The 18,948-nt window shown below is 44.6% G+C and overlaps 4 protein-coding genes across 6 annotated transcripts; all 4 read right to left on the reverse strand.

The window, feature by feature from the left end:
* Positions 1-28: 28 nt before the first annotated feature.
* LOC120950207 (RNA-binding protein RO60-like) lies at positions 29-7,460 on the reverse strand. 2 transcript variants are annotated; one of them, XM_040368064.2, is made up of 7 exons: positions 7,369-7,460; positions 7,188-7,210; positions 6,459-7,024; positions 5,356-6,376; positions 4,915-5,278; positions 4,660-4,831; positions 29-4,591 (listed from the first exon to the last, which is right to left on the reverse strand). In XM_040368064.2, the coding sequence occupies exons 3-6, from the start codon at positions 6,801-6,803 to the stop codon at positions 4,687-4,689; spliced, it is 1,875 nt and encodes a 624-aa protein (XP_040223998.2). In that variant the 5' UTR covers positions 6,804-7,024; positions 7,188-7,210; positions 7,369-7,460; the 3' UTR covers positions 29-4,591; positions 4,660-4,686. The 2 variants fall into 2 exon arrangements, with proteins under 2 accessions (XP_040223998.2, XP_049462065.1); XM_049606108.1 differs by lacking the exons at positions 7,188-7,210; positions 7,369-7,460 and having other exon boundaries at positions 6,459-7,177.
* An 810-nt stretch (positions 7,461-8,270) lies between these two features.
* LOC120950216 (nucleolar complex protein 4 homolog A) lies at positions 8,271-11,761 on the reverse strand. 2 transcript variants are annotated; one of them, XM_040368077.2, is made up of 5 exons: positions 11,506-11,761; positions 11,097-11,223; positions 9,823-10,973; positions 9,606-9,752; positions 8,271-9,495 (listed from the first exon to the last, which is right to left on the reverse strand). In XM_040368077.2, exons 1-4 carry the CDS (start codon positions 11,644-11,646, stop codon positions 9,633-9,635), a joined length of 1,539 nt encoding a protein of 512 aa, XP_040224011.1. In that variant the 5' UTR covers positions 11,647-11,761; the 3' UTR covers positions 8,271-9,495; positions 9,606-9,632. The 2 variants fall into 2 exon arrangements, with proteins under 2 accessions (XP_040224011.1, XP_040224010.1); XM_040368076.2 differs by having other exon boundaries at positions 8,271-9,752.
* A 334-nt stretch (positions 11,762-12,095) lies between these two features.
* Positions 12,096-12,822, reverse strand: LOC120953276 (uncharacterized protein C1orf131 homolog). The gene has a single exon (XM_040373072.2). The coding sequence runs from the start codon at positions 12,725-12,727 to the stop codon at positions 12,116-12,118; it is 612 nt and encodes a 203-aa protein (XP_040229006.2). The 5' UTR covers positions 12,728-12,822; the 3' UTR covers positions 12,096-12,115.
* Positions 12,823-12,952: 130 nt separating this feature from the next.
* Positions 12,953-18,471, reverse strand: LOC120953274 (serine-rich adhesin for platelets). The gene is made up of 9 exons (XM_040373071.2): positions 17,352-18,471; positions 16,938-17,104; positions 16,476-16,629; positions 16,131-16,396; positions 15,685-16,054; positions 15,401-15,604; positions 15,200-15,319; positions 14,937-15,116; positions 12,953-14,858 (listed from the first exon to the last, which is right to left on the reverse strand). Exons 1-9 carry the CDS (start codon positions 17,446-17,448, stop codon positions 14,527-14,529), a joined length of 1,890 nt encoding a protein of 629 aa, XP_040229005.2. The 5' UTR covers positions 17,449-18,471; the 3' UTR covers positions 12,953-14,526.
* Between the last annotated feature and the right edge of the window lie 477 nt (positions 18,472-18,948).

Consider the following 18,948-nt stretch of genomic DNA (forward strand, 5'->3'; position numbering starts at 1 on the left):
CCAATAAAACGAGCCCAAACTCTGGCGATTTGCTTTTGAGGGTTTGAATTTGTATAAAGCCCAATGTTGTTGTTTTTTTATTATTGTTTTTTGTTCGTTTATCGTAAACTGGTTTTCGTACAAAAATAACATTGTTTTTTTTCTTTTCCTCCATTTTTGGTGGTCTGTTTGACTGGTTTTCTTTTAGTTTGTTTGTTTTTTTTTTTTTGTTGGTTTGCCTTTGTTTAATTTTCTTAACGATTTCAGTTCATTTTTTCTTTTTGTTAGTTCTGACATACTTTCATCGCTTCAAAAATATTAACTATCTCGAGAGGTTATGGCATTTTGTGTTGCTTCATTATCCTTTCGCACGTGTTTCGGGTGCGCAGGGTTAATTTTATTTGCCTAGATATTGCTAGCCAATAGTAGTTTGTAGCAGAGAGTAAGCTATCAAAATGATTCGATTCTTGGTTTAAGGCTACTGTAAAAATTAAAGATTCATATAACGCGGTGGAGCAAAATTAGCAAATTTGCTTCTTCCATCCACATAAAGCACATACTTTTGCAGCCTCGTGCGTGTGAATGTCCTTGTGAATGGTATACGCAAAAGGATCAAATCAGTATACGCCTCGCAGGGAGCGGTTTGAGAGAGAGAGAGAGCGCGAAGAAATAGAAGCACTTAAACGCTTAAAGTAAACATTACATTTAAATATTATTTTCAGCTTCATTTTACTAACCATCTAAATCTTCAATGTGCCAAATTAACTCTAAACAAAAGAAAATTAATCATTCAAACATGGAGAAATCATCGATTCGATTTTCGGTTTAATTTTCCTCCCTTGTTTCTATTATGGTTTGTGTGTTTGAATTGGTCAGTTTTTAGAGCTGTTCACTGTTTCATAAGATTCTTACATTCCTATTCATCGCTCATCCCGATTTGTTTTGTGATAGACGCGGAGTCCTTTGTGACGTGTATGTGGTGCTGGGTATATGAACATTTTTGACCAAATTTCAGTCTTCTTCCAACGTGATGAGCTTTTATGAACAGGTGACGCCTGGCAAATCATACCTGCATATAATTGTACAGTCGTAGCTGGATAGTGTGTGTGTGTGTTCTTCGCTTCGAAAAGGTCGCTTGAATTATCACTTAAAATATGTAATATCAAAACAAAAAACTCATTTCCACAGAGCAACAATAAAACAAGTATGTTTTAGGGATTTCATAACGGGGTTGCTTCCACTTCCTATGTCACTACAATAAAGGTTTAAGCGTTTTCAGGTTGTCTGGTTTTACCATATGATAGGCATGCCTATATTTAAATACTTTCGTGTGCAGTGAGTGGAGAGAAATCGAATATGCTCGAAAAAACGATATTTATCTGTATTGATTTCTGTTCTCGGCGTAACCGCGGGGGGCGAATAGTAATCTCTTTCCTTCGCTGATAAATCAAAGCATAACGCGATCATGGATAGGCTATTTTGCTTTCATTTAGAATTTGTTTGATGCTGCTTCAAAAATATCACCATGCCTAAATCCTTCGATTTGGATTTCGCAATTAATTATTGTTCTATTTAGTTTTCGAATGCAAAAGGTAATTTAACATTTGCTGGTTACTTTCTCCTTTTCCACTTTCTCCTTCTTTTTTTTTTGCTAAATGTTGTATCGGATTTTCCTTTTTAAGTCCGTTTTTGGAGCTCGGAACCGTTTTAGTTGGCTATCTTTTTTTTTGTAGTTGCGTTTTATCACATTCATACAGGGTACAGAGAAATAGAGAGACAGAGCGCGCGCGACGGATAGGGTCTAAGAGTGGGCGAGCGGCCAGCATATAGCTCACGGAGTACGAATAATAAAATGTTGCTCTTACGTTTAAATTCGTGCCTGCTGTACAGTTCTAATTTACATAGTTATCATCAAGGTATACCCGTCTTTTAGTGTTGTGTAATTTTCGTTCGCTGCAAATTTGTGCATCCGGTGCAACGGAAATGGTGTAAAACGAGCTGCCAGAGGGGTACATTTTACATCACCAAATATTGTACACGAACAAACGAAAATTTACATCCTTTGGTTTTACTTTAAACGCTTAAACAGTCTTCTTTTGTTGCGTGGCTTTGTTCGAAACAGAACAAACAAACGGCATTATTGTAACGAATAGCCTGTGTTGCCGGTCTATTTGATACTATCTCACATTCTCGCATTGAACGCTTTTTATCAACTTTTTTGTTGCGCTTGTTTTGTTGCTCTACAAATACTAATAAAACAATACTTGTCGCTATACTTCCGGTCCGCTCGGCCCAACCCTACACCGTACTTGGCAGATGATGATTGGTTTTACCATTGTTATTTTTTTTTGTATCACTATGATTATGATTAAGTCGCTTTCTCTTGTAGTATTGGGTGTGTGTGAACGATTTCAACGTGTTTCACTGGCCATTAATACGATAAAAATGTAAAACATAACAATACACGCCCTTTCAACCATTTCCTCCGGTAGTGTTTCGTTTGATTTGATTGTTTTCGTTTAACAAAATTAGTATCAACCATAGAAAGCGTCTTTGCAGCGGCAGTTTGTGAAGTGCGATTGACTTATTTGTTTCCTTCTTCCAAATTATGATGCTTTCGTTATTTTTCGTGCCATGTTTCGTTTTCATTAATGTACGTTTATGTTGTACTCAATTGAACAAAATTCATCACTACACTGCTGCATGTGTGCCGTTTTTTCATCTCCTTTGATTTGGATATCGTTTAACGGCTGAACGGAATAGTACATAGTACATGGGTTGATATTTTTCAATCTGTTGTTTTGAGATTCGGCTCTAAAACATTATTTAAGAAGCACTTTTTATCGTTTTTTTTATCGTAAACTGTAGCCCAGTTTGGTTTGTTTTAGACCTCGGATTTATGTTCTATTTGCATGTTGCATCTACATACAAAAAAACCTTATGATATCCTACATGAATGCGCCAATAATCTCACAAATTCAAGGGGTTTTCATTCAATTATTACGATCTTAATTCTATTAGAACATTGGATTATTATAAGAGTTGCGTTATTGTTTGAAGAAAAATTTAAAAATTGTAACTATTACATAAATGTAAAAAAAAGAATGAAACATGTCAATTCTAGCAAAAACATACTTTAACAGTGAAGAATACGTAATATAGAACAGTTTACGTGGGAAAAATGGTCGGTAAATTTTTACCATTCTTGTGGATCACAGCATATTATCAATTATTGTATAATTTGATTGAATTCGTTTTGCAAGGTTGGGTATTTTGCTTAGAATTTCATTCCATATGTTCGCTCTCACGATACAAAACCATTACCACTTGTGATTTGTGTTTGTTTTTTGGATTATTTTAAGTCGTTACTTTCTAATTTTCCCTTACATCTAACTAGCCGATCAGTAGAGGAACTAACACATAATTAGTGAATGAATAATAAACACGACAAAAGGAAAGGTGTTCAGCGGAGGTTTGTGCAGGGTTTTGGTGATGTATGCACAGGTTAAGATTGTTTAAACGGGATGCTCATATACGTGATAGCGACGCATTCAACAGACAAACCTATTGTCTTACATTCTAACAGCTAACACACCTCACACGTCCTACACATAATGAGAGAACGTTGAATACTATTCTATCACCATTAATACACACAACATACGCATAGGTGATTTAAGAGGAGCTTAATAAGAGTAAGCAGTTGAAAGCAAATAAACTTTGTTCGAAACATAAATAAACGCTTTCGACCGATGCACACCTTTGACCCATTAACATATGTGTCTATGGATAAACTCACTCAATCTTTTGTTCTATTTGTGTAGACTGGCGGTACCAACCGGCCTCGTGTAATGTGACGATATGGATAGTTCTTTAATAGCATGTCCTTATTAGACATAGTTCAATAACTGACTAGGTAAACAGTTTCATGAAAATGGAAATTATTCAAAAATATTGTACGCAGAGTAAACATAGCCACCAGAACATCGGGATGTGTAGATTGTTGGTGAACAATTCTACGAAAACAATCAAAAGTAACTCATAATTCAATTCAATTCGAAGAAAAATATAGGAAATTATGCAGATTTTAACAATAATATCTGAATTATTCAATTCAACTCTAATAAATGTAAATAGGAAGATAGACCGTGTATTTTTTTTTGCGAACATGATCCAGTTGGACTCAGATTTCAACGAATATATACTTCATAAAAGAAATACAACTAATACCTAATTTATGTTTTAAGGCCAATTCCAAAGATTTGCCATTTGAATGACACAGATCGCACATAATGACGGTAAAACATTAACCCAATTCAACTCAATATAATCTTGGACGATGAAGATTTCAAAACCAAATAAACAGATCAACAGATAAAGATTCTTCGCGTACCGAAGATTGAGAAGAAAAAAGTATTAAAAGGAGCATTTGAACTTAGACATTAACCGAAATTTAATAACCGAATAACGTAAAATTAAACCAATAGAAATTCAGAATTATTGAGTTTCTCAATAACACTTAAATATAGTAAATATAGTACAAGTGGCGCTTAAGGCTCTTCCTGTACGATATCGACGACCATACACGAGCATGTTTTGCCGTGAAATGGAACTTGAATGAAAGAAGAAAAAACAGATTGTTGTGGGCGAGGGAGAGGGTGTGCTTACAGCATGACATACCATATCCATTCCGTTGCTCGCGCCATCCTAGAAGAATTGGTTTTTGGCAAATGCCTCGATCAGTTTGGCATTGCCAGCACTGTGACCAACCATTTCCAAGATTCCACCCGTATCATTGTCGGGGGAAAACTCCAGCGACGGCTTATGATGGCTGAGTGAAATTGCCAGATATCTAAAAATGCATCGAATAAAAACCATCAGTCTTACATCGCCATCCACGTGCCCACAGTGGGCGGAGATGCGTTAGTTACGTACCTGCTCAGTGGCAACTTTGTCTTCTTGCGATATTCCGCCATCTCGGCCACCGGAGGACGCCGGGTTGGATTTACACGAATCAGCGAATCGGTGATGGTGATGAACATGTCCACCTTTACCTTTTGCGCATCGGCGTGCTTGATCGGAGCGGCCAGCGATACCTTCGTTTTGGGCAACATCAAGCCAACGCAATGCTTGAGCGCGTCGTCCCATGTCATGGTCGGTTCAAACGCAACCGGGGCGAGGGTTTGCTCCTCGTCGGTAAACGCCACCACGGTGACGGCCTTTTCCCGCTTGAAGATGCAGAATGCTAGCATTACGCTAGCCTGGAAGCAGGTCACGGCCTCGTTGCGAAATATTTGCTCTAGAAGCCCACAAACGGGAGATTATTATCGTTCGCATCATGCGCTGCATTGGGCTTGAGAAGAACATTTTACTTACTTTTGTCGTGGACGCAACGCAGATCGAGTGCGATGTAGTAACGCACACCCGTCTTGGGATGGTGATCAAACGAATGCTCGAAAGCGTCATTTAGCCCCAGCAGGATGTCCTTCACCGGTGGGCACATTTCCGTCTGGTGCAACGCGTGGAACGCTTCCTTGACATGCGTCGCGTAGCGTCGCCCTTTTGCGTACAGTATGGCCACCGTCTGCACCTCGATGGGGTGGATGTGTTCCCCTTCCAGCGCATCGAGCCGCTTGGTAAGCGAGTCGGCGTACGCTTTCGCGTTAGGCTCACCTTCCTTCAGCAGCCGGAAGTCTTGCAATGGCAGCACCGCGTGCAGCAGCTCGCGATAGCTCAGATTGGCGTACAGGGCCTCCCATATCTTGGCCGAACGGCGCAGGTGTTTCGGAAGCAGTTCCAGCCGCCCCTTTCCGCCATGAAGCTTGATCAGCTCCAGCGCCTTCCCAACGGTCATAACCGATTTAAACTGCAGCAGCACTTGGTAGCGCTTGAACGCTTTCGAAGTGTTTGCCGCCGGAGGCTGCTGCTGTTGCTGCAGTGGGGCAGCGGCTTTCCCTTTCTGCTTCTTCTTCTTGCCCTTCTTCTCGGGTGCTTTCTTCTGCTGCAGCTGGCTCGTCCGCTTGGTGGCCGCATCAATGAGCGTCTGCTTGTCGGCGCACTGCAGCTTCGGATGCACCTTCGCAATCAGATCCTTGTGCGTCCAGCCAGCGTACGCGGTGCTGCGTACGAGCACTTCCGCCAGCTCGGTCGGCGAGAACCGATCGTACCAGCGCGTGATGGCGCTGCGCATGCCATGCCCAAACCCGGCGTGACCGGATTGGGTGGCGAGCTGGATGTAGTACGCGACGAACGCTAGCAGATCGTTTGAGGCGCGGACTAGCTCCACCAGCAGATCGTACACGGTATGCCGTTCCTCGGGTGTCGGAAGGTTCCGCGCACAGTATGCCAACGCAAACAAACACTCATCTGTCCGGCGGAGTGTTTTGCTTTTGTACGTCTACCAACAGAGCAGAGGAAGAGAAAGAGAAAGAGAGAGAAGCTTATAAACACTGTTTGCTTTTACTTGGCACAGTACTTACCGTCTTAATCAACGCAAGCACCGGATGCAGCGGTTTGGCCGGCACCGGTTCTGCCGCATTCGCTGTTGCATCTTTCGTCGTGCTGGGTTTATTTCCCTCTTCCTTTTTCACCCCCTTTTCGCCTTCCTGCTTCACGGTCTTTGGATTGTTCTTTTTCGGGTTGGAGTTTTGCTGCACTGTCTCACCGGTGGTTGATGGTGGTGCTTCCGATTCGGCTGGTTTTACCACTGTTCCAAGAATCTTCTTCCCGATCTCCACATCCAGCGGTTGTGGTGGATCCAGCACAAACGGCACGTCACTGCCGATGTACAGGAAGCGTTGGATCGGTTTCAGGACCGAATCCATCGCGATTCGAAATGGATGGAATAGCGGGACACGTTTCCGGAAGGTCGGCGGTGGTGGTGGTGGTGCTGATGGTTGTCGAAAAAGGTAGCGGAGTATAGCGGGGGACCTCGGTACGAAAGCAAAGCTCGGGCACAGATTCCGCACCTGCTGTCCTCTGGGCGAATGTCGTCGTTAAGTGTGTGCGTGTTACAGGGAATGTTGTTTTCGTCTACTCTACGGTGCTACGAAAAGGGATGAAATCACCGTGAAACTATGTTTGCAGCAGTCGTTGCCGTACGTGCGTTGTTGCCTTGTTTGCGTACTGCCTCTCGCTCTTTTTTCGCTCGTTCTATTTGGCAAAACGTCAAACGTCAAGCAGCGCGCTAGATCTAATTTCTGGCTTACCAATTTGAGCTGTGCGTGTTTTGCTATTTAGAAGAGGATTGATCGAGGGTTATACAGACAAAAGAAATGAATGCTTTAACTTCCATCCAAAAAACACATTTAAGGAGATGAAATATTCTTCAAACATCCCAAAAGTGTTGCGGATTTATATGGTTCATCAAAAAACGAGAATGCTTCTTACCCTGTTCGACCACGTTCTTCACGACACTGCTCTTCTGCTTGCACACGCCGCGAGAAATGCTTCCTTTTTGTGCGTTTTTTGACAGACGTTAGCTAAACACCGACAAACCGACGTGACACTTCGAACAAAATGAGCTTCAAAAGTTGTCTCCTTATTTCAAATGAAAATACGTTAAACAGTAGCGCCATCTCTATAATGATTCGCTTACTACACTGACATAGAGAAGAATCTGTTAAATCCCCTTTTTGTTTTTCTTCGCAAATTCCAATGCGTATTGTTTTATGTACTTCTCACATCTTTTGCGTTGATTTGAAAACTTATAAAATGATTTTCCTGTGTGTTTTGTCCAATTATTCTCACAAAATCTTGCCTCACACTTCCTTCGCCATTTGTATTTAGAAAAGTTGTTTACATCGAAGCAGCAGTGAACAGAGCTTACTTTGACAGAAGTGTTCGCCTCACTGGTAAATGACAGTACTTTCGTGTGGGACACTTTTGAAACGCCAGTGTCACGTCGGTTTGTCGGTGAGCTAAACTTCAGGCGAAATGTTTACCTGCGCTTCCTTGGTCGCTCCATCGCTGTCTCTGTCTGACTGTCTACTCTTATCTTTGCTTTCTTTTCGTTCGTGCTGTTGCTGGTCCCACAGCAACCGCACCACTACTGCCAATAGTTTTCTTTTCTTTATAATGCGCACACACACACACGTGCATGAAACGTATTCAGCGTACAAGGCCTGCTGCCAGCATTCCTAAGATGTCGCTGCCTCGTTTGAATGTCCTGTTTACGGAAGCAGTTGTTTACACATCTTTAAGATTGTTTACCTGTGTTTTAACAAAATAATTAAAAAAAACTTACCATCATTTTTTCACTATTCAAAAGACCACCGAAAACCGTCGAAATGTTCTGGTTATCCTAAAGAATGTGTTTATACTTTATTGTTTCATGCCATTTTCAATGTCCTTTTTTTATGTGGACGATAATGTCGCACTAGCTTTGCTTGGGAGGGGAAGGGCTTCCGTACATTTGCCAGCCGCAAGCCTATCGGTTATTATCACGAATAGAGAGAGAGAGATAGGGAGGAGGAAAACGGGCGAAAATATTTGCTTCCATCAACGCGTGAAGTGTGCCGTCCGCACAATGAACCACACGCAAATGTTTCTATATAACTATGTCACTTATAGTCAAAACCTTCAAATCAGCTTGATCTGTATTCTATCACACATAGCGCATCCACGCTCCACGTTGCTTCCTTATCCCTTTCCACAATGATCCCTTCCCGTATCCTGCTCAGCCTTAGCTCCCACCGATCCACGACATGGCATAAGTTTATCCACTTTTTCGTTTTGCACTTGCTGTTTGCTAAATCAAACTAAGAAATATTAATATAGCCTAGTAGCTAGGCGATCTTCGTTAGACGTTAAAAGATCGCCGAATAAAAAGTAACAAATAATGTGGTTAAAACAAGGATAAAAAGCGAAATGCTTTACGTGTAGCTGACGTGTGGTACAAGAAAAATAAAACAAATCAATCCTGCATAGAATACGGTTGTGTACGAGATTATTAGGAACGTTTTCTGTTTGTTGCGTATGCACACTTTCGAATGATTGTGGCTCCTTAGCGTGGTAGACTGGGTTGTGTTTGCTTGTTCTCTACAAGACAATTTATAGCTCTATACTCGGATTTACAATGCTACAATTCCCGTACACAAACGCTTTGCGTACAGGGAATGTGCATAAATCTGTGGGGTCCAGTTTTGACGAAGCCTGACACGAACAAACGATACCATGAAAGATGCATTCATCTGCATCATTTGAATATTCTAGTACTATCTCTAGTGCTCTTGCTGTGGAGCAAGTCTCCCCTTTTACTGCCGTACTCCGGTTTCACACAAATACACCGTCCCGCAAGATAACACACATTAGCGTTAAGTTGTGGTACCCAGATACGGTGCTGATAAAAGAATTCAAATAAATAAGATGCCATCTTCTCTTTCAGTGCTAGCGTTCATCCAATGACGAAATGGGTTTGCCTCGCGGTGGTTAATCCTTGCCTCGTTGACACACTTTGAATCGTAAGCAGGAGAGTCCTTTTTGGCGATTACAGTCCTTTTGGAGCGTGCATCACTTCTGCTCATATCCGAAAAATTGAGAACAACCAGGACGACGCAGCATTGGAAAGTATAGGTAGGACATATCACCGCGCGACAGACGTGTTTCGCCGAACGCAGCAAACTCACCCATTATCGAACGTGAACAACTACGCTTTAGAATAGCTTCCAGCACTGAGACGCCACCTGACCTCCGCAGTATCCGAACATACCCGTTGGACGATCGATATTAACAAAGAAATCCTGCGTTTTCGACATCATTTCTTTGTGGAAAATCTGCAAAAAACAGAAGGAAATTAGTTGCGTTAGTTGAGGGGTCGCCATGAAGAAAAAACCATCCACTTACATCGTTCTCACTAATCTCTAGCACCTCGGACAGGTCCCATTCGACGCTTGGAAGTGGATTCGAGATGAAGCGTGCCGCCGAAGCGACCGATGGCAGTACGTGGTTTTGCAGGGCCGCAATCTCCCACAGCGAGCTTTCGAGCGCTTTCGATTTCATCGGGTCGCGCTCCTCCATCACGTACGGATCGCTCGACGCCTCGCCGCCGGTCGGGTGAAAGATCAGCCGCTTCAGGGCCGGATGGCGCAGGATCAGGTTGCCGATGAAGCGCAATATGATGACAATATCCTGCGGTGGTGCGATCAGCGACAGCCGTGCCAGCCGCTTCACGAACGCGGCCACCAAACCCTCCGGCAGATGACTAGAGCTAAGGAAGATGTCGGCCAGATAGAACAGCCGGGCCTTGAATTTGGTGTGGAAAATCTCCGGCTCGAACATCGAGTATAGCTTCTCGTAGATGTTCGGGTAGGTAAGGTTGTGCTGCTGGATCAGCACAAACACGCCCTGCAGCGCCAGCACGCTGACCGTGCCGCCGACATCGAGCGAATCCATGAGGAAGTCCGTCAGCAGCACCGGTTTGTCCAGGTGTATGAACACCTTTTCCAGCAGCAGTATCAGCAGCTGCTCGTGCACGGCCACGCTGTGCTGCCAGTTCATCACGAAGCCCCACGTGCGATTGATCTGCTTCCGGACGAGGGTGTAATCGAACCCATCGCCCAGCGGCACGCACAGCACGTTGTCCGCCTCCTTCATCTTCTCCTTGCCGAACAGGATCGCGTCGAGCAGTAGCAGAAAGTTGTGCTTGAACGCATCACTCGGCGGGGCACCGCTGCGCGGTACCAGCGACGGGACCGTTTTCCAGCAATAGAAAATCACGTCCAGATACGACGCGTACTCCAGAAACCGGTTAAACAGATGCTTGTTTAGGCACTCCGTGGATAGCATTGCCGTGAGGATTTGCTTCAGTCTCGCCATCGGGAATTGGTCCGCCTCCGGTCGGTGGTGAGATTCGACCGCGAGCAGCTTCATGGCCGCTGCCAGCGCTTGGCTCGCTTCGCCCTCCTTCTCGTGGTGCATACCGTCGATAATCATATCGAACGCCTCCCCGTAATGAGCCTGCAGCCATTGTTTGTGGTTCGTTTGGGGATCTTTCGCTGCCGGAGAGAGAGGTAGAGAGAGAAGAGAATACAGATTGAAGCGAAAACAAAGGACGATGACATCACTGCGCCTCCCAGTCTCGGGATGGGAAAGGCGAAAGCTGCGGCGTCAATCTTTACCTAAAGGCACATTATTCTGTGCGCCTGTGTCGGCCGGACGTATATCACCGCGACGGATCAGCTCCGTGAACAGATACTCCAGGGTGAGCAGACACGGCGTTATGGGTGCCTTCCGCGCAAGACATTCCTGCAAGGGAGAAGAAAAAGGTCAAACAGGAACGATGCACGTAACCATATGATAATTGAATGTCACGTTTCGTATGAGCATGCGGCAGTCGTCCATCCGACGACCCCGGCGCTCCACTGGCTGCTGTTCAATATGCGTACGCACACACACATACGCGCTTGCACACATACACACACACACACACACACACACATTGCCCCACACGCACATCCTTCGTACAAACCGGAGTCTGAACTGGTTCTCGCTGGTAGCAGCGGAACCGATGCGACAAAGCCCCCTCACCTTAAAGTACTCTAGGATCTCCACGAGGGTTGAGGTTGCACGCGTGCATGCCAGGAATTCGGCAGCTTTCTTTTTCAGCTGCTTCGAGACCGCTTTGCCGGATGGAATTTGCGCAGAGCTGGGAGCGAACGGTAACGACATCTTCCTTTTTCCTGCACGGTAGCACGCACCTTTTGTTACAGCGAGGAAAAAACACGCATTGAACACTTTTCGCTTCAACAAAACCGACCAAGGTAGCTAGAGCACTGTCATGCAAGGTGGTTGGGCGTTCTGACGTTCTGTCATTCAAGTTCGATCCAGCGGGTGGGAGCACTGTTGTGAAGGAGTGGAAACAAAATATTATTTGCGTATTTTTCTTTACGGAAATGTTCCAAGCAGTCCATAATAATTAATTGCGTTTTAATGTCCAGCGGAAATCAAGAACTCCATTATGTCTACAAATACCTTAAAATTTAATCTATTGAGCGTTTACATTGCATGATAAACTACTTGAGTTGAGATTGGGAACAGTGCATTTGTTCGAAACCGATGGAAAATCCGTTCGCAAGAGTCATCATTGCCGTGGGAAAGCTAATGCAGCACAGCTAAAACATGTTTTCCACTAAATTATTTATTTTTTCCCTATACGAGGCTTTGCAATGCCATAATGCTTCATGATCGCGTTCGGGTTTCGTTGCTTCTCACGCTTCCGCTGCTGATTTTTGTTGTATGACTGTATTGCCCCGTAAGCCAGCTGCCCTTGCCTTCTCTTCGTCGCCGTATCTTCTTCCTGCTCTTTGGCCGCCTTCTTTTCCTCCAAAATTTCCCGATAGTTTCGGTACTGGTTTTTCGGCGGCTTGGCGCCCAGCTTGATGGCCAGCCGAACGTTCGCCTGGTGTTTGCTTTCCTTGTCAAACCCACTGAAGCCAAGATTCATGATGTCGCGCCGGGCTTTCGTCATATCGAACACGGTCGGGTCTTCCTTTCGCTTCGGCTTTTTGCGCGGCGCATCGGAAAAGATATCGTCAATATCATCCTCATCGTCGTCGTTGTCGTCCCCGGACTTGTTCTTCTCACTGTCATCCTTCTTGGGCGGCGGTGGTGGCCGGGACCGCTTTTTCTGCAGTGCTGCTTTCTTTGGCTCGAACACCGTCACTTTGAATGACTCCTCTGCCTTGTGCTTGAGCGCAATCGAAGCCTTGGTTTTGATGGGAACAAACGGAACCGTACTTGAGCTGGCCATTTTGGTCAAGATATCATCTCGTTTGAACCAATCTATCGCACCACGTTGGGACGTAAACAACAACACTGATCGCCCTTGGCCAAAACAAGTTTGACAGCCGACAAGCCGCAAGGTGCATATAGCAAGATGACCACGAAAAGGGAAATTGAAGCTTAGAAAAGAGAACTTCACGTTTCGAAATAAGGGATTTCAGGGGATTCGGATATTCAAAGAAAGTCTGTTAAATTTGATTTGTTGACTCGAAATTATTACTATTATGCTAATGTACTTCCCATAAACATATCTCGCATATCTTCTCTGATACACTAACTTTTGCCACGGTCTTTTACTTTGCAAACGATGCCCGCCTGAAACGGACCCAAATATATTCTTGCATCTTCTTAAACCAACCCTTTCACAGTGCGCGCTCTAGGTGCAATGTGCCACGGTGCCTGCCAGTTAGTGGTTTCGTAAAAACTATCTACTATATTTGCTTTTCTTTTTTACATTTGCTTCTATCTCGTCGCTCGCAGATATTTTTTGCCTTTTTGCTGAATAATGATTTGCGTTGCTTTGTTTTGCGTCTTGGCGGTTCATTTCGCTATCTGCATTTGACCTGCTACAAGCAGAACTGCCACACCACTTGGCCGTTTCACACCTATGGACAACTTCCAGCACATATTCGAGCCTGCGCGCAACCAAACCTAATTGTGTAATATTCAAAATTTTGTACGAAACGGACAATAGAAAATTGCTAATTTCCACAAATTTTTACTTTGGCAGTTGTGTGTTGCAATCTAATGATTTGTTTTCTCTTTTGCGAAACGGAATTTACCTGGCGATTCATACGTTGCTACCGACTTAAAATATAACTGTGTAAAATAAACCGTAGATGCATCAGTATCACAATATTTAATCTTTTTACGACGTTATTACTTGTTTTGTTCGATTAGTAAGCTTACATTTCCTTTGCCTCTCTCTCTCTCTCCCTTTCACAGAGCCTTTTGAGCTGCCCTTACCCCTTTTTTTTTTGCTTCACACTGCAGCCCTCGCCTATAGCGTGTTTTACATTTAATTTGAAACCCCCTTTTGCGAATGAGTAGCAGCAACAAAAGCAATATTAAATTAAAACCGCATCAAACTGTTACGGTCCAATTGTATGGTGCCGTGCGCACGCTCCCTTATTGCATTGCATATTAATGTGACGCATATCGCGGAAAGAAACAGGAAGAAAGGTACAAATTGTTGCACGATCGAATAAAATATGGCTAGCGAAAACGAAAGCAAAAAATGCAGTCTCATAATTTTGATTCTCTTCCAATGGTTGTGCAATGCGCGATGCCGCCCCATGCCGCATTTCCCATCTCAACACCTGCGCTTCATTCATATCAATATACTTTAGAGTTCATTTCTATACGCGTACTATTATATCAGCATTATATGGTAATCTTTTTTTTCTGCTTACTAAAACATTAACAATCCAATTCATAGCGGTTCAACGGCTTCACTACTAGACTCACTGGACTACGACTTGAAATTGACTCGATTGATACCACCGATCGTTTTAAACCGTACACCGTTCCAATCGATCACTACTGATCGAGCTCTTGTGCGAAAAGTAAATTCACCTCACGACTAATCACCACTTTCACTGCCCGTGCATCATCAGCCCGAGATAGCAGGTGGGGGTGAGGGGAGGGGGGAAAAAGGGGACGAATGAAGGAAGGTGGAGAAGGAGAAGATCTCACTTTCTGGAAAGAAACGCTCCGACGCAACCGCCGAACAAAAACCTACCTGACGCTGTTGCCTCACGTTCCATCTTAGGTCATAGAGCCGTACCGCAGCGAAGATTCACCGGCCGCACCGGACGATGGTGAAATGTCATCCACGTCGTGGGCGCTCGAGCGCCGGAAATTGAAGCGCGGTATTCTGACCGAATCTCGCAAACTGTCCACCAATCGCTGGTGGAACGTTTTGTACTCCATGTCGTCATCCAGCGAGCTCGTGTCGCCAAAGTTGAAATCGGCCACCTCTACGATAAAGCGGTCCCGGTTTTGAATGTAGTACGCCATCCCGAACACGACCATCAGCACGGCCAGCAGACCGAACGCGATCGGTACAATGATCACCGACAATTGGGACTTTGGTTGATCTAAGGGCGAAGAAGCAAAATGGACAGATTGTAATGTGGGAACCAAAACCAACACGGTGCGCATATCTAGCAACTCACTCTCGTAGAACTGTATGCCAATCTGGGTAAAGTAGTTCGACACCCGGTTGCGTACGAAAATGACGATCGAGTATTGATCGTTGGTGAAGAAGAAACGATGGATTTTGTAGCGACACTCAGCCGTACGCGACGGTTCCCATTCGCTCTTACACGTTTCGTTGCTCGTCATATTGTGCTGGCCTGCGCGGATACGAAAGCAATGGTGTCAAAATCATTCTGGGCATATAAGCAATTCGGTTTTAATTTATCACTGCCATATTTACCATGATTCAAATTGTAGCAAAACTCAAATGGAGGTGTGCCACTGCATTGGAACACCAGATCAACCGGCTGACCCTGTCTGACCCACTGCTGTCCAGACACGTTAAACCTCGCAATGGGATCTGTGGAAAGAGGTAACGGAACGACACACGTTAGTACAACCCATTCCCAACCCAATCCTCCACTATTCCGATTCAACGTACGCTGCACGGTAAAGGTTCGCTGGAAGTATCCGTACACCTTTTTCGGATCGGGCGCAACCATCGAGCTGTTGTCGCAGATGTAAGGTTGGCGCGCGTCTTCCAGATTGTAAAACCTGTCCGACTTTTTGGCGATGCGCAAAAATGGATCCTGGTTGGGGGAAGCTTCCATGACCGTTTCCTTCGACACATCTGGCAGGATAATGTCTGGTGAGTATGTAACAGAAAGGAAAATCGAATACATCAAGCAATGCTTCTCACTCTACACAACGGCAAGCCAAACTTACTATTGCGATCGGTAAGATTCAACAGGGCAGGACTAATGCCATCAAGCACATTCGACGTTTGATTGGATCCAATAAACAGTTCCCTTTCCGTATCACGCTTCCTTCTTGCATCGCTTGGTCCGGTGGACCCAGACCCATCGCTTACCGCCGGCGACTTTGTCGTGCTGGTGGTCGACTTGGGTGTAGTGCTGGTAGTAGTGGCAGGTGTGGTGGTAGATGATGTCGTAGTAGGAGGTGTAGGCGTGGACGTCGTAGTCGTCGTGCTCGTACTTGTAGTTGTGGCTGGCGTCGTTGTAGTTGTTGTGGTCGTAGTAGTAGTGGTGGTAGTAGTCGTTGTTGTCGTCGTTGTGGTCGTTGTAGGTTCCGGAAGCTAAAACGAAACATGCAAATTATTCATCATTTTGTTTCATGTTACGGTCACAGTGTGTGTGTTTTACTTTTCCTACCTTTTCAAACGATGCCACAACCAGAGCTTCTACCGTGTACGTGCTATTTTCCTGGGTGAAATTGCTCAGCGTCGAAAGCTCATCCGAGGTGCCAATGTACTGACAGTTTATGAACCAGAACGTCTGGACGTAAGCTGCTCTAGAAAGCGCACGCTGATCACTCTCCGAAAGGGCGATCGTTTGGTTTAGCGGAAGCGTACTGGACACGTACGTACTGTTGACCACGGTATCGTTCTGCGTTAGCATTAGCTGCCCGTTAAGCATACCTTGAGATAGGTTCGAGGGATTATTAAAGTGCTGTTATTGCTAAAGCCTTTCATAATAGTCACATTGAGGCATACTTACTCGTAAGATTGAACGATATTGTTGCGGACTTTAGCTCGTACGGAATTACGACGAACGTTTTCTTCACCGTAATCGTTGCCTGGTACGTACCAGGTTTTACCGGATGTGCATACATCACCGTCCAGTTGAAGCGGGGAATCTTGGACGTTACACCCTAAAATTAGAGTATCGGATCGATGAGCATGACCTTCACTTGGTAGAAAAGCATTACAACAGGCACACACACAAACACCCAACTCCTGTATGGTCGAACAAATGCCATAACTCTTTTTTAATTAGAAGTATTGTAATCAACACAGTAAAAAGGAAATAAAAAGTAATACAAAAAATGCTCTATTTTGCTGGGACATTGGGGAGAGGGGGAGTTCTATCGCTGGTGTGGTTCCCAATCTTTTTTGCTTTCAGCTTTGCTTCTGATAAGCCATTTCCATGATGTCGTTCTGTCCCTCTGGCCCTACTCACTTCTAGCTTGTGCTGCGGATAAGTGTTGTCCGACCAGTCGACGACATAATCATCCTTCTCCAGTTTCCCGTCCGTATACAGCACGGCGCTGAATTCGATCGTCTGGTTCAGCCCGAGCACTACCGATCCGGAGGACGTCAAGTCTATCCGATAATTGGTGCCATAGGCTGCAATAGGAACAGAATCAGACCCCGCATTCCGGGGTTTTCACAATTAGAGCACACATCAGCAACAAAAAACAACAACAAACATTGAGCATGATAATGCTGGGCTACTATGATGAGTAATGCTGATAAAATGCCCACGCTAGTAGTGAGTAGACTGTACAACACACCACCCGGTTGGTTCTTTTCTTGTTGAAGGAAATGAGACAGTTTTTTCGTCGAAAAAAGACAAGGTTTCAATTTCACTTACCAGTATGTAATAATGCTAGCATAAGTAGCACGATGGGCATGGCGGGAATCGTTTCCCGGCAAACCGATACACGTCGCATCCGGAGTGGGGTACACATTTTGGAATATCGTACTAATTTGCGCCGGAGTGCCACGGAACAGGAGGCACAACGAAAAAAAAAAGAAATCAACACAGCGCCGTCTTGGATTACGGGTTCGAATCGTTCACTTTCACTCTTGAGAGGTTTGACCGCCCGTGTAGCTTGCGATGGACAAATCTGGCGGATCCAACGCTTTCCACATAGATCGCTGGCGACACAAAACACGACCTACAACACTTTACCCTACGGTGTCTAGCGGACGACGACGTTTCAGATTAATGCACGAGTACAGTTAGTTCTTCTTTCCGGGCTTTACCCAATACACGCCAGTGTGAGTCCGACCAGCGGCACTATGAATATGCTTATCCCCCGCTGCACATTCCCCCTCCCAGCAATCCGGTTTTCCCACCTGTGCACTTCACCTGCCCGGAACTCCGCGGGGATCGGAGCCAAAAGGGTCAATATTTACTTTGTAGCCAGCTGCGAAACTATCGCAACCAGAGACGCAATTTCACAACCCACAACAGTCGGACCTTTGGAGCGGCGATATCTTTACAGCACCGTCTGCACTTCAATCGGCAACAGCAACAAAAAAAGGAAGGATACGCTCGAAGGACCACACTAAACACAACGCAAGAAACGCAAACTCATAACCCACTGGTGCTGTCCATGTGTCGCGGGTTTTGTGTGTCACAACAAACTGAATTGCCGAATTTTGCCTTCCCGTCTCGATCCGTTCGATTGTTCCAGCTGTTGTTGCTGCTTTGCGTTGTAGCTCGCAACAAACGTTCCACAATAACAATAGCGCAGTGCAGCCGAATGTGATGCGACGATGAATTGGTGATAAAATTAAATGACGCGAGCCACCGTACACGGCACACACAGAAGAAAATACACCCCTCCCTACATGCACCAACCACAAACACACATACACACCGCAGCACGGAGCTGTCACCGCGGATCGTATCTGTCAAACTGTCCCATTCGACCGATTTGAATTGACAGGTGCATGCGAAAGAGTGTAGTGATTCGCGAAATTAGAAAAGCTTCAAAGAAATGTGAATAAAAATTAGCCTGAACATTTAAATAAATTATACAGATACGTGCTAAGCTGTTTTCGGATCGATAATCAGACAATCAAAAGAAGCTTAGACTCCGACAAGACCGAAAGAAGAACGCGCGCTCCGCTGGTTTGTGTTCCGTTTTGTATATACTTATGTGTATATGATTTTCTTTTATTCATTAGAAAATAGATTGTTTTGTTTGCAGTTGGTTACACAATTAATGATCGATTGAAGTGTTCTTTCCCTTTTTACGTTACCTTTGCGCTCTGTTTCTGGGCTGGTGATAGTCTATTAGTGTACACATACACACCTTACCGATTTAACTCCGAATTAAAGTGTGAGTTGAAGGACTCTGGCCAGAAATCATCACACCGGAGCAATAATGTTTTGCTTTTATTCTATTTAACATACCTACACGCCGATTGCGCACATATTGCATGCGGGGTTCTTTTAA

Source organism: Anopheles coluzzii, chromosome 2 (genome assembly GCF_943734685.1).
Source record: "Anopheles coluzzii chromosome 2, AcolN3, whole genome shotgun sequence".
Lineage (NCBI taxonomy): Eukaryota > Metazoa > Arthropoda > Insecta > Diptera > Culicidae > Anopheles > Anopheles coluzzii.